Source organism: Pituophis catenifer, unplaced genomic scaffold, assembly GCF_029215685.1.
Source record: "Pituophis catenifer annectens isolate HBS135680 unplaced genomic scaffold, rPitCat1.0.hap2 SCAF_4, whole genome shotgun sequence".
In the NCBI taxonomy this organism is placed as follows: Eukaryota; Metazoa; Chordata; class Lepidosauria; order Squamata; family Colubridae; genus Pituophis; species Pituophis catenifer.
In genome coordinates, this window is record NW_027256884.1 from 36,908,453 (window position 1) to 36,929,832 (window position 21,380).

The 21,380-nt window shown below is 43.9% G+C and overlaps 1 protein-coding gene across 1 annotated transcript in view; it reads left to right on the forward strand.

The window, feature by feature from the left end:
- The window catches only part of AFF3 (ALF transcription elongation factor 3), a 240,121-nt gene that overhangs the window by 133,956 nt on the left and 84,785 nt on the right, over positions 1-21,380 (forward strand). The window contains exon 7 of the mRNA XM_070944314.1: positions 6,755-6,806. Within this exon, the coding sequence (XP_070800415.1) occupies positions 6,755-6,806 (52 nt within the window). The remainder of the gene's footprint in view (positions 1-6,754; positions 6,807-21,380) is intronic.

A 21,380-nucleotide genomic window follows, 5' to 3' on the forward strand; every position in this document is an offset into this window, starting at 1 on the left:
GGGTAGCACACGGTGCCTAATCAACCTACCCACAGTTCTAAAATTGGGAATCCGAGCTAAACAGCTCAAACAACCAATTCGCTTCGAGCAAGTTGATGGGTCCTTAGTGGGAGGAACATATGCCACACATTTGACTGAACCCGTGAGACTAGAACTCGCAGATCACTGGGAGACGATCCGCTTCATAATAGCCCCCAAGATGACAGAACCAGTCATATTGGGACTCTCATGGCTCGACAAATGGGGCCCAATCATTTGGTGGCAAGAGGGAACCCGCAGGCTGAGAATAGCAAAGGGGCCCCAACCCTTGCCGCCCCGACCAGAAGAATTCCCTCCCACGCTGAAACCCCAAAGCAGCCCTCCACTACAGAAGAAAACACCACCAACACAAGGGCCCCTCCCAGAAGGTGCAGCAAAACAATTGGCAGCCGCACCCACCACTGCTTGTAACGCAAACCAGATCCCAAGGGAGTACCAAGACCTTGCAGGGGTATTCAGCGAGGCCGAGTGTGACATTCTGCCCCCCCACCGCGAGACCGATTGTGCCATCGAGATTATCCCAGGAGCGAAACTACCCAAACCAAAAATGTATGCTATGACGCCCCGAGAAATGCAGGAAATGCGGGACTACATAGACAAAAACTTACAAAGGGGATTTATTGAGCCAGTGAAACCAAGGGTAGCGGCGCCGGTCATGTTTAAAGAGAAAAAGGACGGCTCCATGAGACTGGTGGTCGACTTTCGAAGTATCAATGCTGTTTGCGTACACAACTTGTACCCCCTCCCCCTCATGAAAGACATGTTAGCCCACCTAGCTAAAGGGAAGGTTTTCACCAAACTAGACCTTCGAGAAGCTTATTACCGAGTACGCATAAGGGCAGGAGATGAATGGAAAACAGCATTCAACTGCCCCCTGGGTAGTTTCCAGTTTAAAGTAATGCCTTTTGGATTGCAAGGAGCCCCGGCAGTGTTCATGCAGTTAATAAACGAAGTCTTACATGAACACCTTTACAAAGGGGTCCTCGTCTACCTGGACGATATTCTTATCTACACGGAGACCATAGACGAACATATACCCCTCGTCCGCCAAGTACTGGAAAAACTGCTACGGGCAAACCTATATGTCAAACTGCCAAAATGCGATTTCCACCAATCACGGCTAGACTACCTGGGCTACCGAGTATCAAATGACGGAATAGAGATGGACCCAGCCAAGGTCCAATCAGTTCTACAATGGCAGCCCCCTCGCACCCGCAGACAACTGCAAAGTTTTCTAGGTTTTGCGAATTTCTACAGACAATTCATCCCCTCGTTTGCGAAGATTGCCAAACCTTTGACAGACCTCCTAAAGACAGGAAGCCCAGCGATGAAACCTCGCCCGGGACAACCCCTACAGTGGGACCTGACCTGCCAACAGGCATTTGAGACGCTAAAAGGACTGTTCGCGAAAGAACCTGTCTTAAAACACCCGGATCCAGAACAGCCTTTTGTCATCCAAGCAGACGCAAGTGATGTGGCAGTAGGAGCCGTGTTACTCCAAAAGAACAACCAAGGGGATCTACAACCCTGCGCCTACACCTCCCGCAAACTCACCGATACGGAGAGGCGATGGGCGGCGTGGGAGAAGGAAGCGTTTGCAGTAAGGTGGGCCTTGTTGACCTGGCGGCACCTTCTAGAGGGAGGCCAGAAACCATTTGAAGTCTGGACTGATCATAAAAACCTAGAGGCCCTAAAAACCCCACGAAAACTGTCGCCCAGGCAAGTGCGGTGGGCACAATACTTCAATCGTTTCAATTTCGAGCTTAAGCACATCCCAGGTGGGAGAAATTTCCTGGCTGATGCCCTCTCCCGGATGCCCCAATACAACAGTGAGCGGGAGCAGGTAGTGAATGCCATCATCCCCTCCACCCAAGCTGCGGCCCAAGTGATCACCAGACGGCAACGACGTGACCAGCAAGGCCAACTTGCAAGTGACTTAACTGCAAAATTAAAAAATGAAACGCTGACAGACCCCTGGTATCGGGACAATCAACATCTCTTGACAAAAAGAGATGAACTAGCATGGAGGGGGACAAAGCTCTATGTCCCACAGAGTTTACGCATCCTGATTCTCAAGAGGAGCCACGATGTTAAACCAGCAGGACACTTCGGGTTCCTAAAGACTCTGCACCTAGTACGGAGGCAGTTCTGGTGGCCACATATGAGAAAGGACGTAGACAGTTATGTAAAAAGCTGCACCATTTGTGCCACGATGAAGACAAGGCCAGGGTGCCCGCCTGGATTGTTGCAACCAGTAGCTGAGCCAACAAGACCATGGGAGGAGATTGCAATGGACTTTATAGTAGACCTACCAAGGAGCAGTGGAAATACAGTGATCTGGACTGTAATAGACTTATTCTCCAAACAGGCACACTTCATTCCTTGTAGTGGACTGCCTTCAGCCCGTCAGTTATCCAAACTGTTCCTGAAACACATTTACCGCCTACATGGAGTCCCCAGGAGAATCATTTCCGACAGAGGGGTCCAGTTCACAGCAAAGTTCTGGAGGGAGTTTCTACGGTCCATAGGTTCATCCCAAGGGCTCAGCTCAGCATTTCACCCGAGCACCAATGGGGGGGCAGAAAGACTGAACGCTATGATAGAACAGTATTTAAGATGCTACGTCGACTACCAGCAGTCCAATTGGGCAGACCTCCTATCTTTTGCGGAGGTTGCATATAATAATGCTGTCCACAGCAGCACGGGGCTAACCCCGTTCAAAATAGTGAGTGGCATGGATTTTGTTCCCATGCCAGAATACCCGAGGGAGCCCCCTTCCTCAGTCAGTTTGACCGACTGGATGGCAATGTTGAGACAAACGTGGGAAAATGTTAAGAGGGCGCTGGCAAAGGCGGCTCAATCTTATAAGGACCAAGCAGACAAGCACCGAACTCCCCAAAGACCATTTCAGCTAGGAGAGAAAGTTTACCTCTCCACCAAGTACTTGAGACTTAGACTCCCGAGCAGGAAATTGGGCCCAAAATTTATAGGACCATTTCCTATAATAAAAATAATCAACCCCGTTACAGTGCAATTGCAGTTGCCACGGCTTTTGGGGAAAATTCACCCCGTTTTTCACAGTAGCCTTCTAAAACCTGTAGTGGGGTCTACTTTAAGGCCAACGCCACGTGAACCCCCTGGGCCCCTGGTTGTTGGGGGCCAAACGCACTACGAAGTGCAGCGGATTCTTGATTCAAGATGGCACAGGGGGCGCCTTCAGTACTTAATTAAATGGAAGGGTTACCCATTGTCAGAGGCTTCCTGGGTGAAGAGCGCAAACATCCAAGCTGATCGCCTTATAGCAAAATTCCATGCAGACCACCCGGGAAAGCCGGGAGGGGGGGGTGCACAGCCAGGGAGGGGCTGATGAAACTAATCTTGTTGTGTTTTCCCTATGGGATAGGTGATGTTGCAGAAGTGAAGGGAGAGGGGCCGGATGTCAGCGTTCCAAATTAGGCTTTCTTCCAGCGCTGACATAACAAGTTGAAGCAGAAAGAGCGGAAGCTTGATTTATTGCTGAGATGAACTTTTACCTAGTTCTGTATATACAGATAGGGTTTCCTGGGAGACGAGGGTGGGGGCGGCATTCCTGTGAAAAGAACGTGCCGGGATGTAGAGATGGATCTGTATGATGGCCAATGGGACGTTGGGGCTGGAGAGCGGAAGAGGAGGGGGTTGGAAGGAGGGGCCAGTTTGGCTGCAAATTGAGTCAGAAATGTCGGAGTCTGCTATGCTTAAAAATAAAATGTTTCATTAGACAGCCTGCGCTTGAGAATGAAGTTTATTCAAGATAGCACCGAAACCTGACACCTACATTTAAACATAATTCTAATTTTAACCTTGCAAAGTGAGCTACCTTTGGATTTCTACAGTCTCATGTTCTAACTGATACTGTTTGTGAAAAACATTGCAAACATTTGTTTCAGTTTTCATTTGACCACACTTGTTACAATATCTGAACCTTAAATTACAATTACGGTTTTAACAACTAATTATACAAAGAAGCTAGAATATACATTATTATTTCACTATCTGTAGCTAACTTTTTGGTTCAGATGTAATACGTTTAGTTTAAAGGAATGAGATTCTTATTTCGGTTCAGTCATCCTAACGTAACAGAATCCCAGAAAAAAGATGCTGGTTTTCAAAACACAGTACAGTACTAATATTTAGAACACTTGCATACTATTCTTTACTAGAAAGATGCTAGCTATTTATTTCCCTATCCATTAACAGGCAATTAACAAGAAGATCAAATAACTTTTTCCCCAATAAAGCTTAGAGATAAATGGAATGCCAAAGTAAATGTATCTAGTTGCCAAAATGTCTGTCATTCAGCCTTCTCACTCTCCCTTCTACCTATTCCATCTTTCCATTTCAATAATACTAGTTAGTAAGACAATGACAATCTAACTTTGTTGTTTGTGAGCACCTCCTTATGAACTTGGCACCAGAGGAACAAAAGGGAGCATGCAAACTGCATCTCATAATGTTTAATGCAATGTGGTTCAGAACATGGGTAGACAACATTTTGCAGGCTTGTGTTGAATGCACTTATACAATTGCTTTCTATTCACAAAGTGGCTTTTCCCAGTGGGCAGAGCAATTGCAAAACATCAATTTACCTAAGAGCAAAGTAGCCCTCCAGGATGATATCTATCATTCCATTGGGACCTTTGTAGTGCCCAAAGGCATTGTTTATTCTAGATATATGGATATGAGAATGGGGTTTGCTTCCTTTTAGTTCTTTTTTAAAAATATTTTTAAGTAGACAGTCTGCACCAGGGAGGTATCTAGAGACACTTTGTTGCTTCTGCCTGTTTTGGCAGGAATCGGGTAGATGTAGTAAATATGCATATTCTCCATGTATTTCCCAGAATAAGCATTGAGATTCCAGGTTTTTCTGAAATGCTAGCACTGGGTCCAGGTAAATATTTCAGGAGCCAGTAATTTTATAATGCAGGGCATTTCATAAGAAATGAAAAATGTAAGAGTCAAATCTCATATAAGAATTATTTCTTCAGTAGGTTAAGCCTAACTGCCTGTCTCCTGAAATTACACCATTCACTCTGTTCTCTGTACCCTCTGCAGTTACGAATGCTATAGATCTAGCTCTGGAAATAATCGTTCCTCTTTAGGGGAAGAATAGACAAGCAGGAATTTTTTCTGCATTAACAGATGGTTCATTTTATAGAAAACCACTTAAGACTCTGGTTTGCTGTTTCATTTTTCTGCTTATTTGTTGAATTTCAAATAGATAGTAAGAAGCACTTACACATTTACAGAGAAATGTACATGTGAGGCACCCTGTATTTTTTTTTTAGAAAATTGCAAGCTTATATTAAAATGTTTCAAATAATCATTTTCCTTGGTATTTCAAAACCTGTAGTCATACCAGATTTCAACTTTCTCAGGGATACACCTCAGCTGAAGAAGCCTAAATATTTTGTAAAAAATATTTTTTTAAATTATATGCTGTCTATATTGGATAGGTGAGGTCTATGTGGCTGTTATACACATAATGGAAACACAGGATAAAAATTTGAACACACCATTCTTATATACTGGTAGTGAAATTTTATCTACATCCATTAGATAAAAATCCCATTTATTTTAATGAGTCTCCTGGATAACTGCAAATCATTTGAGAGAGATTGGAGCTTTTGATTACATATACCTTTTCTGGACTTTATCACCATCTACATTCCTTTTAATGATACCTTTGAGAAATGACTTCACATGATATGAATTGGGCAAATCCATGACTTCACACAACATTTCAAACTTTCAGCACAATCCTGATTTGATCAATCACATTGCATGCATTTCTCTGAATATGGTTACTTTGACATTACTGTACTTATTGTATTTAGAATATTTTGCTAAGGAGGTCTTTTATGTGATGAACCAAAGAGTAAAATGCATTGTATTTAGGCAATTTAAGAAAGAAAGCAAAAAAAGCAATGATTCTGATTTATTTATTCTAGTTCTACATAATAGAAAGCCACACATTTAGTGACCTAAAGAACATCCTACTGTCATATCAGGCCAAGTGAAACTATATTTCCTATTGTTACTCTACTTTTTTGCAAAAATATTTTGAGAAATCATATTTGACATTTGCCTGGAAACTTCATGTCTAATCCTTCAAAGATTTTAAGATTGACCTTAGTGTAAAATAATAGTTTGTTGTTAAGGTGCCACAATATTCTATTGTCTTATATAATTTCCCCCTGAAAACAATACTTTTGAGGGCAGAATTGTCCTTTGACAGTTTTCTTTTTTAGTAACTTGAGTTTCATGTAATTCACAATTTAGGAGCATTTAGAAGGAAGTCATACTGATCCATTCACTATAATACTGAAGGGACAGAGAGATAACTATCTAGTAAAACAAAACTATTCTCCAACAACTGGTTCTTTGGAGAATACACTGCTTCCATGTTCTATATTTTAAAAGAAATGCAATAAAGCAGCTTCTTGGGTACAATATAAGTAGAGAAATGTATTTTATAATCTTAGAGCCACAGTGTTACATAATTCATGATCCTTAGCTTATTAAAATTCATGTTTATTCTGACTTAAATATATGGAGATTTTTTTAAAAAAAAGCTATTCATTTTCAACTGTGTTTCTTATCACAACTATACCACAACATAATGACCTTTACAATTTGGCTCATTTGTTAACATTCCTATTCTTTTGTTTTTTTCAAGGAAAAGATGATGTTGAGCCAAAGAATCCAGAAGACTGTACCTTGCATACATCGTAAGTCAACCTAATATTTACAGATTGTTAAATGGTAGTAATTTTCTTTGAGGTCCCTGAAGGTGTGTCTGTCAAAAATGTCAGGGTGGTGACTGCAACTGCGTAATCAAAGTCCTGCCTGCACCTTATTTATATGCACCACTGCCATCTTGCTTTTTGGACCTGCTGTCCAAGGACGCTTCTGTTTAACATAACAAATCTCATTTGGATTTAAAGTATTACTTTTGATACTTTGGAAAACTGTTTTAGTGAAAGTTATAGCAATTGGCTAGTATAGCAAAAGCCCTTGATTTCTAAAGAGACTGTAGCAAACAACAATGTACGCATTTTTGAGTCAGCACTTTATAAAAAATTTAAAGATTTTATATGACAACAGGGGTTTTTCTCTCTAACTAAAACATATGGCATATGTTGCTTATGATTTACTGTTTAATTTTCAGTGACTACAGATTACACTTTCATCTTTCAGTTGTTGAACTCCAGCTGAAAGAATTAATATGATTTCCACAATTTGTTGAGGATTCCGAATTAATAAATTCAGTAGCACAATAAATCACAAAATATGATTCTAAGGAAACAGTGGTAGGTTTTAGTGGTAGTCTGCATGTCAAACAAAATTTTTAAGTGCTGCCTACCATTTTTATTATGACCAGGAACAGTTAGGTCCAATAATGTTTATTTGGCACTAGGTGTTCTTGACAACTATTTAGAATAAAATAATTTCTCAAATAAATCTTGTCAAAATTATTAGCAAAAATAATTAATAATTAAGAAATAATAAATAGATAAAGATTGGTGATTAATAATTGTCATGTATATTTTAATCTATACACATATGTATGTGCACACACCCCCTAATACATTGTGCTTTGGTTTAGAATATTTTTGTTCTTTAAAAGTGATCTTTAATTATTTCAGCTGTTGTTAGGAATAGAAAATGCTTTATACTGTATTCATTTTAGTAAAATCAAATTTGAATACATGTATTTATTATCTATTAACTTGATATACTAAAGTTCATTGGCTCTGAGTGATTACAAATAAAAACATTAAAAAGAAGATAAACAAAAAAGGAAAGTAAATATGGTAGGGATGACAAGAAACAAATCTACCCATTTCAAAGGCGGAAGGGTTAGTCACTAATAAATCATTTTCATAAACTAGGTTTTGAACTTGGCTTCTTTGAAACATAGTTCAAAACTTTAAATGTAAGTCAGATAAGAGAAAAGTTAAAAATATATTGTTAGTTACAATTTCATTTGTGGAGTATATGGAATAGTTAAAAAATTATTAAAGAAAATGTAATATAGCTATAGCTATAACTATAGATATATGAACTAATTGTTGCTGAAAATGAACATTATACTTCTTAATCATTAAGGAACTATGTTCCAATCTAAAAATCAGATATGCCAAGATCAGTTTGTCATTTTATCTATACAGGACATTAGGCATAAGTGTGTAGCCTTGGAGAACTGTCATAATATAGATATTCTCTCTCTCTCTCTATTTTACTCTCTTTCTCTTCTTTCATGGACACATTTAGTATATATCTATTTTATCTCCATAAAAGAGAAAGAGAGAGAATCTATGTTACAACAGCAATTTGTTGAGAAGTAATATATATATATCTAGTATATTTATTAGAAGAGCATGGTGGCTCATGTGGTTAGGATGCTGGATTGAAGGTTAGCAAGCCCATGTTTGAGACCCATGAGGTGAGCTCCCATCCTGCTTGAATTCTAAAGTCCCAAAGCAATTTAACTTCTTCATTTTCTATGACTTTCTCTATTTTATGGTCCCACCAGTTCTTGCTTGCGGGTAAATGATATTTCTTGCAGATCTTCCATGCACCATTGTTGCTACTTTGTCATGGCGCTGCTTGTAGTCAGTCTGTGCAATCTTCTTGCAGCAGTTTACCAGGTGGTCCACTGTTTCTTCAGCTTCTTTGCATAGGCAGCACTTACTATCTGTTATTGTTGTTGCTGCTGCTGCTGTTATTATTGTTGTTGTTACTATTACATTGTTGTTGTTGTTGTTGTTACATTAGCCAGTACTGCCAATGCAGTGTAATGGTTTGGCTGCCAATTTTTCAGCTCTGTTGTTGAACACGCTTGCGTGCTTCCTACAGTGAGCCACAGGAGGGCAAGCTGGCTTCACACCAGAAAGAAAAACAAGCAGCTCTTCCTGCAGTCATCCAAGGCTCCCTCCCTCCTGTATCTGTCTTGCAAACAAGCATCGCAACCAGGAAGGTTCAGAACTGGCAGGAATCTGCCTGCATGGAGCACCAACTCCTCTACCCACCAAAGTTATACCTATATACATGTTTGCATCACATACAACATGCTTTCAAACTGCTAGTTGGATAGAAGCTGAGGCAAATGATGGGAGCTCACCCTGCCATGCAGTGCTAGGGCTTGAACCGTTGGAGCAAAGACCATCTCCACAGGGGTGGGTTCTACTTACCTTTACGATCGGTTTGCAACGGGCCATGCGGGTGCGCTCACTTCGCTCGCACTTGTGCGTGCTCTTCTGCACAAGCGCAGAAGCATTTTAATGACATCGTGGGTGATGGGCGGAGCCTCCCACCGGTTTTACTACCGGTTCTATAGAACCGGTGCGAACTGGGGACAACCCACCACTGCATCTCCAGTGTCATAAAGCTACTGAGTTACTGCGCCTTTATGTAATCAGAAGAAAATAAGGAAGAAAATAGTACAATTACTATATTAAAATATTTATGGAAACATAGTACAGGTAGTCCTAACTTAGAGATGCTCTATTTAGTGAGTATTCAAAGTTATGATAGTCCTTACACTTATAACCATCAGAATGTCTCTGAAAACATGTGATCAAGATACAGCACTTTTCATCTGGCAGATATTTTTGAGCATTGCACCATCCCATGATCATAATTTGTGTGCTTCACATCCAGCTTCCAACAAGCAATCAATAGAGACGCTGGCAGTAAAACTACAAGTTCTGGTCACATTATGTCATGCTTAATAACCATGGATGCTTAGCACAACCATTTAAAAAATTGAAATTGGTCATGGAGGAAGACCAAGAAGTGGAAGAAAAAAATGGAATACACAGATGTAAATATTACTGAATGTTCTTCTCAAAATCCTATTTTATTATCCAAACCTTACTTTGGTGAACCTTTGCTTTTCCTAAATGATTATGCAGATTTGTTAGGTCACACGATCATTCTAGCAAGTGCTACAAAGGAGTATCAAATAATGTAACATACTTATATTATTGTGAGTATGTTGGACATGGTTTCTAAAAAGAATCTCCCTAAATTGCAGCATTGAGATGAATTACTACCCTGTTTCCCCCAAAATAAGACATCCCCTGATAAAATGCCCAATCGGGCTTTTGAGCGCATGGCAATAAAGCTAAGCGCTTATTTCAGGGTTCAAAAAAATATAAGACAGGGTCTTATTTTTGGGGAAACATCGTATACTGTGATATAAACAACAATGCCTTCTCAGATGCAAACAAGAAAATACTTCCAATAATTTTACAATAATTTAATATCAAATGTCTTGGTGAATCAGGAGCAGTGAGTAGCTTATGATAGCAAATGTCTGTGCCACACAGACAATCAAAAGTATAGTTTATTTGACTGAAGACTATTTATTTTATTTGGTTCATTTAAAAAGTGTCTCTGTTTATAACATCACTAAGCAAGCAATACTAAATTCTTCAATATGTCAAATAAATAATATAATAGCCAGATTCTGCTCAGGTTTCCAATTAAATATTATTTCTGACTGTTCATTAAAGTGAGCACTTGAATATCATACCATCCTCCTGATAGTTTTCAGCTCTCAATAAATGTCACATTTGTCACCAAAAGCTGTATTGAGGAATGAAAATAACACAGAGGTGCCCAGGCATAGCTATTCTAAACGCCTAAGACCTGGATAAAACTCAGCCCATAGTAAAGCTCTCTTAAACTACATGAACTTCAGTGGCCAAAAGCTATTATTAATATAGCAGCCTGCAGATACTTAAAACTATGACAACTCTTTTTCTTAATGCCTAAACTGTCAGAGTAAATGTAAACTATTTAAGGGCTTCTGGAGAGCTTGTCTCCTTGAGATTTAAATTGTTCTTTCCAACTCCTTCAAATGCTGACAATTTAAAAGAAGGAAGAATGTTCTTTCTTTTTTTGTGTGGTAGGATTTTTTTTCTTTTTTAAAGCAAAACTGCTTTTGCTTCATTTCTAAGAGTAAACCAGCTTGATGCAATTCAAATTCACTTCCCTGCGATGTTCTGGACACCCCTATGCCATGTTCTAACAAGAACACCCGCCAGGTATTTTTAATATCATTTCATGATATTAAAACTCTCTCCAGCTCACAGAGAGACTGCTACAGAACGGAAGTAGAAAAGGCTGCTCAGGGATGACGATGACAGAACGTGGCCAGATCAGCTGAATTGACACCTCTGTATATATATTCCCAATTGGACACCAATGTCATGTCCTGTGTAAAGGATGGTAAATAGCAGATTGTATACATTTTGAAGCAGCTACTGTTGCATAGTGTTAAAATAAGGAGGAACCTGGGCAACTTACCAGGGCAGCTATTGATGAGAAGAGCCAGAATGGTGTAGTAATTAAGAATGCAAGCTAGAAACATGGAGATTGCGAGTTCTAGTTCCACCTTAGGCAAAAGCCAGCTGGGTGTCTTGTGCCAGTAACTCTCTCTCAGCTCTAGGAAAGAGACCCAGGTAAATAATTTTTGCAAATGTTGCCAAGAAAATTACAGGGACTAGTCCAAGCAATTGGTAGGGATCAGGATTGACTCCAAGGCATACACGCACACATACAGCTAATTTTTTTTTTAAATTTGATTTATATGCCGCCCTTCTCCAGAGACTCAGGGCGGCTTACAATGCCTTAAGCAATAGCCTTCATACTTTTGTATATTTTATACAAAGTCAGCTTATTGCCCCCACAAACTGGGTCCTCAATTTACCTACCTTAGAAAGGATGGAAGGCTGAGTCAACCTTGAACCTGGTGAGATTAGAATTTACAGTAATTGCAGACAGCTGGTGTTAATCACAATGCTTTTAGTCTGCAGAGCCACCAGGCCCCTGATTATGGCTTAATCTAATCCATAGACTAGGGATGAGAAGAAGCCAGTGTTGCGAGGATGTGACAGAGGAAAGATGTTGTGGGATTGGTTTTTTTTTGATGATTACTGGCAAGTGGGGAGGACCTATCTTGGCTTGTCCATCTAATATTTGGGGAGAATCACAGGGAACACAGGGAAGAAAACATACATGAGAGCATGATATAGTTAGTGGGACCAAAAAACACATACTTGAAGTGTTAGATCAGGCGCAGGAACAGAAGACGTGACCAGCTCGATACATGTAACAACTTTATTTACATAGTAACAAGTAAACGAAGACTACTGGCGCGCTGCCGGAGCTCTCCTTATATTCGCTCCCGGCAGCCGCACCGCCCCTAGACAGGGATTCAAATCTCCCGCCCGATGGCTGGCAGCCAATCAGGGCGGATGTCCTTATAAGGACATAACACTCCTCCCCCCTTAGTCTGAACTGTCAAATCTCGTTCACAAAAGTCACGTAGTCACGCAGGTACGTAGGACGCCTCGGCACCCTAGCTGACCTGCGCAGTCTCACTTGTTCTCCGTCTCCGACCTGGATGGACGGGGCTCTGTCGTCTCCCGGCTCCTTCTCCGGAACCGGGCTTGGTTCGGCTGTCGAGTGAGCGGGGTCACCCCCAGCGCCTCCGGCCGGACCGCAGACCTTGGATGGCTGGTTCTGGTGGTCTTCTTCCTGGCCTGTGGATCTGTCGCCTCGTCTCGTTGGCTCGGTTCCGACCCGGGAAGAGCGTCTGAGTCTCGGTAAGTCCATCGTTTGCTCCTCCCTGGTCTCCCGGGCGCTGCGGTTCGGTTGCGGTTCGGCCTGGTGCCGGGTGGGTGGTGGTTCTGTTTGGTGCCCTCTGGACCGGCCCGCCGGCTGCGGTTGGTGCTGGCTTGTGTTGCGTTGTCCGACCTCGCAGGGGTGGTGTTGGCCTGCTAGGTCGGGCTGGCGTTGGTCTACCCCGTCTGGTCGGTGGTGGTCGACCTGGTCGGGCTGTTGTTGCGGCACTACCTCTGCGGGGCGGCGGAGGTCTCCCCTGCCGGGGTGGTGCAGGTCTACCTGGCCGGGTTGTTGTCGGCTTTCCCTTCCCCCTAGTCCCTGGTCTACCGTCGGGTGGTGCCTGGGGTCATCCGGGTCGGGGTGTTGTTTCCTGGCTGCCTCTTGTGATGGGCGGGGGTCCCTCTCGCCGGGGAGTCGTGTGCCACCCTTGCCCATGGGTTGGGGGGTGCCCGTCTTGGATGGGTCCCGGTCTACTCGCCTGGAACCGTGGTCTCCTTGGCTGGGCTGGCGTAGGCTGCTGTCACTGGTGGGGTGCGCCGCTCCTCCTCTGGGCAGGTACCGGTCTACTTGCGGGCTGGGTTGGTGGTCCCTGGCCCTGTTGTGCCCGGTGCCCACCTGGCTGGGTTGGTGGTGCCATCCCCCGTGCGGTTGGCCCCGGTCTACCTCGCTGGGCTGTCGACGTGACAGCATCTGGTAGTGGGCTGGGCCGACCTTGTCGGGGTGGTGTTGCTCTGCCTCACAGGGGTGTGGTAGGCCTACCTCGTCGGGGTGTTGTAGGCCTACCTGGTCTGGGTGTGGTAGGTCTACCTCGCCGGGGTGTTGGAGGCCTACCTCGTTGGGGTGTTGTAGGCCTACCTGGTCTGGGTGTGGTAGGTCTACCTCGCCGGGGTGTTGGAGGCCTACCTCGTCGGGGTGTTGTAGGCCTCCCTCGTCAGGCTGGTTTTCATGTGCTCCCCCCCACCTTTTTCGGAGTTGGTCGATGTGGCGTCTCGTGAACTGTCCGTCTTCCAACTCGACGATGTAGGATTTGGGGCCGGTTGTGCTGGCAATCTTCCCTTTCAGCCATTTAGGAGAGCCGCTGAAATTTAGCGCGAAGATTGAATCTCCGTTGCTGAAGGCGCGAAGCGGGCGGCTGGCGGTTGCGGTCACTTCCGGGCTGTATTGGGGGTGCAGCCGGTCCAAGGGTGACCTCAATCTTCTGCCCATCAACAGTTCGGCCGGGCTCTTGTGGGTGGTGGCATGTGGCGTGATGTGCTGTGTGAGGAGGAAATTGTCTATGCGCTCTTGCCAGTCCCCCGGGCCCATCTTGGTGAGGGCCTCTTTGGTCAGTCGGACCATGCGTTCGGCTTGTCCGTTTCCGGCCGGCCTGTAAGGGGCGGACAGGGCGTGGCGGATGCCCAGTCCTGCCAGGAAGGACTCCATGGCCAGGGATGTGAGCTGGGGGCCGTTGTCTGAGACCAGCACATCCGGTAGACCATGTGTGGCAAACAGGCGGCGCAGGGCTCGGATCGTAGCGTCTGTTGTGGTAGATGCCATGGGCACCACCTCGAGCCATTTGGAGAAAGCATCTACCACGATGAGGAGGTGTCGCCCTTGCATCGGACCCGCGAAGTCAATGTGGATCCTCGACCAGGGGTTGCTGGGGGTCTCCCACTTCGCGACTTCGGATTGCGGTGGCGCTGGGCGGACTTCTTGGCACGGGTCACATCTGGAGACCCATTGTTCAATGTCTCTGTCCATGGAGGGCCACCAGACATAACTCCGTGCCAGGGCCTTCATGCGGACGATGCCCGGATGCCCCTTGTGTAAGGTTTCTAGCGTCCGCCGTTGCAGAGTGCTTGGAATCAGCACCCTGTCTCCCCATAGCAGACAGCCTTTGATGGTGGACAGCTCCTCCTGTTTCCTGGCGAACGGGCTGAACCTTTCCTCTGGCTTGTCCGCTGGCCACCCTCTGAGGATCCAGGACTTCACTTGGCGGAGTGTGGGGTCCTTTTGGGTGTGGACGGCCACATCTGCGGACGACACCGGGCAGCTGGCGTCGTCATCAATGTGGAGTAGGTGGAGCGTGGGGGCTGGGTCTTCGACCGGCTTCTTCGATGGGCATCTGCTGAGGGCATCAGCGTTCCCTATGGCTGTGCCTGGCTGGTGCACGAGCCGATAGGAGTAGCCAGCTAGGAAGATGGCCCATCTCGTCATTCTTGGGGACATGAAGGTCGGGGTTGGTTGGTCACCTGCGAGGAGTCCCAGAAGAGGCTTGTGGTCTGTGACTATGGTGAAACGTCTTCCGTAGAGGTATTCGTGGAAGCGCTTCACTCCAGCCACGATGGCCAGGGCTTCTTTGTCCAGCTGGCTATAGTTCCGTTCTGCGCCGGACATTGTCTTTGAGAAGTACGCGATTGGGGCTTCCGAGCCATTGGGCAGGTCGTGGCTGAGGACTGCCCCCACCCCGTAGGGCGACGCGTCGCAGGTCAGTCTGATGGGGAGCGTCTCGCTGTATTGGATGAGGACGCTTTTGGACGTCAATAGTCCCTTGATGGCCCGGAATGCTGCTTCCTCTTCCTGGCCCCACTTCCAGGAAGCCGATTTCCCCAGCAGGCGGTGGAGTGGCTCAGCAACTGTGGCTTTCTGTTTTAAGAAAATGGCGTAGAAGTTGAGCAACCCAAGGAAAGCCTGAAGCTCCGTTTTGTTTTTTGGGCTTGGAGCTTCATGGATTGCTTCCACTTTTGATTTGGTGGGGTGTATGCCTGTGCTATCAATGAGGAAGCCCAGGAACTCGACTTCCTGTACTCCTATGATGCACTTGTCCCGCCTGACCCTCAAACCTTTGTCCTTGAACCGCTGCAGGACAAGCCTGAGCCTTTCAAGGAGTTGGGGTCTCGAGTCACCGGAGATGAGCACATCATCGAAGTAAGGCACCACCCCTGGAACGCCTTGGAGAAGGCGTTCCATCATGGATTGGAAGATGCCAGGGGCAGCGCTGACTCCAAATTGGAGGCGGTTACATTTAAATGCCCCTCTGTGCGTGACAATCGTTTGGGCCTCCGCCGTTTTGTCATCCACTGGCAGTTGCTGGTAAGCCTGGGCCAGGTCCAGTTTCGCGAAAATTGATCCAGATCCCAGGGAATGCAGCAGGTGTTGCACCACTGGGACTGGGTATGCGCTCTGTGCCAACGCCTTGTTGATGGTACAACGGTAGTCAGCACAGATGCGCACAGACCCATCATGCTTCAGTGGGGTCACAATGGGGGTCTCCCATGAGGCATGATCGATCGGTTCCAGTACGCCCTGGGCGATCAGCTTATCCAGCTGCTCATCTACTTTAGGCCGCAGGGCAAATGGAACTCGGCGGGGCTTGAGCCTGATTGGGGTGATTCCCTTGTCCAGATTAAAGGAGATTGGCCTCCCCACAAATTTCCCCAGCTTACCATCGAAGACTTCTTTGAACTCTTCGATGATGGAGTCGAGTTCGTCCCTGCGGATCTCGTGGATGCCCTGAAGTGAAAGTCCTAGAGGCTTGAACCACTCCACGCCCAACAGGTTCGGTCGGCTGTGCTGCACAATGGTGATGGGTAGCTTTCCATCGAAGTCGTTGTACTTCACATGGATGGTTGCTCTGCCTAGGATTTCAATGGGGTTTCCGTTAAAGTCCACAAGTTTGTCTTTCGGGGCTTTCAGCTGGGTTCTTTTGTATGCCGGTTTCAGCTGTTGTAGGTGCTGCCAGTCCATGATGGAGAAGGCGGATCCGGAGTCTACCTCCATCTTGCACGGAGACCCCTCTGCTAGCAGCGTCACGTGGAACTTGGTGGTCCCCTCGTCGCTTGTGTGAGCAATGGTGGTGGTCTGGTGCACCGTTCTGTTTCGGGGATATTCCTCCTCCCCGCGCCGGGACTGGTTTGAGGACCGTTTGGATGTCCTCTGGTTATCTTTGCGATTTTCCCGGAATCGCGGTCTGGGCGGCTCCGGGGCTGGGTCTGTGGCTCTGCAGGCCTCGGCGATGTGGCCCCTCTTCAGGCATCGGCGGCAGGTCGCGTCCCTCCATCTGCAGGTGGCTCTGGGGTGGTCGCCTCTGCAGCTGCCGCATCGCTCTCCACGGTCGCCATGCTGTGGTGTTTCCCGCCTGGGAGGGCGGGACACCTTGTGGACGGCCATTTCCTCATCAGACTCGGATTGAGTGGTTGCTTCGTCTGATGAGGTTGGGCCCGACTTGTGGATCTTATGGATCCCTCTTGCTTTTACCATTGCAGCGGCTGCTTGTTCGGACGTCTCCGCCGCTGTTGCCTCGTCGAGGACGTCTTTAAGCGGAATCCTCTTCCTGCTGAGGAATTTCTTTTGCAGCCCCACATCTCGCATTCCAAAAACAATGCGGTCCCGGATGGCGTTGTCCACATTGTCGAACTCACAGTTGGCAGCGAGTTGGCGGAGCGCTGCCACGAATTCTTTGATGGATTCACCTTCCCGCTGGTTTCTTTGCTGGAAGGTGAACCTGTTTGCGATGGGGGTGCCTGTAGGTGCATAGTGCTCCTGTAAGACGTCCTGCAGGTCGTTCCAGGACATCTCCTCGATGTCCCTAGGTGCCACGAGGTCCATCGCCATCTCTAGGACGTCCGATCCGCAATGAGCCAGGAAGAGGGCTCTTTTCCTCTCATCATCGAGGTTCTGGTATCCATTGCCTCGCAGGAACTGCCGGAATCGGACCATGTATGACCTCCACTTCTCCCGGGATGGGTCGAACGGGTTCAGCGCGGTCATCGGGGCTTGCGGGGTAGCCATTCTGGAAGTCGCTGTGGTGAAGTGACTTCAGCTCTTTGGGCGATCGTGCCGTGAGTCTTTCTCAGGTTCTCTTCTCTAGTCCTTCGTCGCCAGTGTTAGATCAGGCGCAGGAACAGAAGACGTGACCAGCTCGATACATGTAACAACTTTATTTACATAGTAACAAGTAAACGAAGACTACTGGCGCGCTGCCGGAGCTCTCCTTATATTCGCTCCCGGCAGCCGCACCGCCCCTAGACAGGGATTCAAATCTCCCGCCCGATGGCTGGCAGCCAATCAGGGCGGATGTCCTTATAAGGACATAACATGAAGATTCCACTATTACAACAGATTTCCAGTATTGTTCAGGACTTATTCATGTCACATGAAAGTTAATGTCATTCCTGAAAATGAGGTTTTTTTTTTAACTAGTTGTTCCTTTCACATTCACACCCACCCACACAAAAATTAAAGATTTTCTGACTTCTTTTAAAAAAAAGGTGCCAATTATTTCTATTTCTCCCCATAGTATATAAAATGTATGTAGAAAATCTGCGAAGTAATTGTGTCCTTGATGTAAATTCAAAGAGACAAATTAAAATTATTTGTGGATATCTCAAGTTGCACACACAACTTGTTTATATTCAGGAACAGTGGAACTTAATTTATCCTTTCACTGGTTTTATTGCTTCTTTCAAACATTACTTTCAGGGACAGGTTTATTGTGCTCCTGAATTAGGCAAGGAACCATTCATGAGTGGAACATTTACATTTAAGAAAAGAGCGAGGGAATCGTCTTCTTCCTATCAAATTACTCCAATGTTCCCTTTGGAAACATTGGAAAAAGAAACAAAAGGAAAGAAGAGAACTAAAACTCATTGTTTCTGGTTTCTGATTGTCTTTTAACAAACAGAAGAACATTTATTCAAAGAATTATAATGTATCCCTGCAGTCTGCTGGGAACTTTCAGTTTTACAGTCTGGGCTCATGGTTGCATTCAGGGTCAAAGAAAGCACTCAACTAGGCTCCCCTCAAAGCTGTACAACAAAATTAAGAAATAGAGAGTCCATACTAAAGTGTTACAAAATCTTAAAGTCCTGAACCATCTGCTGATTTGTTACATGCCAAACTTTATCCCAAGTTCACTGGGTCTCTGGACTCACTTTTAGTCTTCAGTGCTAAAAGAACACAGCCAGTGGTATCACACTACAAATATTTATTTAAACACAACCAACTGCATATCTTATATCCCTTCTTTTAACTTTTGTACATTATGTATCAACACCCATGTTTGTTCAAGTTTTGCCATGGCCAAAACCTCATTAACAAAAGTGGCTTACCCATTGAAGATTACATTTACAAAATATAATGCAGAGGTTCAAGTTAATACATAGAACTGGCTCTGCCGTATAATGGAATTTCATGCAGGACCTTCTGGTCAGTGGTATCAGTGGGTGATACAGGTGGGAGAAAATATTTGTAGCTCAGGGTTGAACTGTGGGTTCTTGGTGCTCTTTGAGCTTGGTAGCATTGATTATGTTACCTAGTTTGATAATAAAATGTCTGCAGAAAACAACCAAGCTCACAGAGCACCAAGTACCCCACAAAAATGTGATTTTTCACCAAAACCCCTGAATCATTTTCCATATGTTCAGAAACTATCTCCCTAAATCTCTGGGTCCAATATTCAGGAAGTATGTAGACTTCTAATGGAAAGTAGGTTCTTTCATCGGCAGAAGTACCCCTTACATCTAAGTAGATCAGGCAGGAAATCAACAGCACAGGAAGGACAAAAAGGGCCTTGAAATTTTGTTGTCTAAAGTATTTATCCTTGAGCCAAACATACGGCACTGGACTGTACAAGCTTCATTGTAATGTTTACTCATATAAACACAGGTAAAACAAGTTAAACACCTAATTCTGTCAAATGTTATTGTTTCCACTTTTTGGTGCTCTAAAAAAGCTAGAATGTTAAAAAATTGTGATATGAGTTTATTAATGACTTTTATTTTTTAAAAAAATTATGCACAAAGTTGTATTTTACTTTAAAAATAAACAATTATAAATTCCTCATCAAATTATATTTATTTCTATGGACTCATGACAGCTTACAACTGTATTAAATCATATTCAATATAACACGGGGATATCTCTCTATATATAATAAAACATGCACGATGTCTAAATCAGCCACAATTACATGACAAAATTGAAATGTCCATGGTAAGAATAAATAACGCTAACTCCATAACATCAAAATGCAATTCAATTATAATCAACATCCTTAGTACAGCACACATAATTGCATAAAAGAAAATCACTTAATTAGAAATCAGCCAACACCAGCCAGATGACATCAACTATCCAAATCTGTCTAAAACAATTCAGCATTTAATAGTTTCTTGAAGTTTATTACGTTTAAGGTCATCCTGATATTGAAAGGGAGATTATTCCAAATTATTGCAGTTGTTACTTAAAAAAAGTCTTCACACATACACCCACATGAAAATGTGGTAACTGTTGTATCTGATAGAAAATAGGATGAGGGCAAAATTTATTTTAGAATAGAATTGGAAGGGACCTTGGAGGTCTTCTAGTCCAATCCCCTGCTTAGGCAGGAAACCCTACACTACTTCAGACAAATGATTATCCAACATCTTCTTAAAAATTTCCAGTGTTGGAGCATTCACAACTTCTGCAGGCAAGTTGTTCCATTGATTAATAGTTCTAACTGTCAGGAAATTTCTCCTTAGTTCTAAGTTGCTTCTCTCCTTGATTAATTTCCACCCATTGCTTCTTGTCCTACCCTCAGGTGCTTTGGAGAATAATTTGACTCCCTCTTCTTGTGGCAACCCTGAGATATTGGAACACTGCTATCATGTCTCCCCTAGTCCTTCTTTTCATTTAACTAGATATACCCAGTTCCTGCAACCATTCTTCGTGTGTTTTAGCCTCCAGTCCCCTAATCATCTTGGTTGCTCTTCTCTGCACTCTTTTTAGAGTCTCAACATCTTTTTTTACATCGTGGCGACCAAAACTGAATGCAGTATTCCAAGTGTGGCCTTACCAAGGCATTATAAAGTAGAATTAACACTTCACGTGATCTTGATTCTATCCCTGTTTATGCTTATGTTTATGCTTATGTTTATGGAAGCAGTTTTTTTTATTTGTGAATAGGGCTAAAAAACTAAATTCTTTGTACTAGAATTTCAGCAATGACTGATAATATTTCATAAGATAGAACTGAATTTTTTTTTCATTTTTATTTCATGTATTATATGCTACCTGTTATTTGTAAAAACATTTGTGGAAGGTATACCTCAAACTGTTCTCCACTTTGGGAAATTAGCCCATATTGTAATATGACATTAAAAAAGATTGCAGTTGTAATTTTTAATTAAAATTGAATACAAAATCATATTGTTCTGCCTTTCTGACTATCTCCAAATATTCTTGAAATGAAATTAGTTTGAAAGATGAATTTGAGAGCAAGAAACTTTTTGTAGTATCCATCTCCTTCTATAGCCATTGTTGCTGTTCTTTAATTTGAGACAGTTATGAATTAAAAGCTTTGGAAGAATAAAAATGCATGAAACAGAAGGCAAAATAACAAGGAGATGAATATTGGTTGGCATTTGTCCAGTTCAAATAAAATGGCACATGGCAAGCAAAAGATAATAATCAAACAAATATTAAGACTGAAGTCATAATTTAGAAAAAAATCTGTTTCGCAGGCTCTTTAGATTGAACAAGATCCAGGATTTTTCAGTTATATGTTTAGTTTAGGGCAGATCTTATTAGCAGTTTACGTTCAAGCTTGTTTAGCCATAAAGTATTTTAGGATATATTGAAGTTTTCTCCTTTTACAATTATTGTTCTGGTTGATCTTCTTTTTTGTAAACTCTACTTTTAAGTTG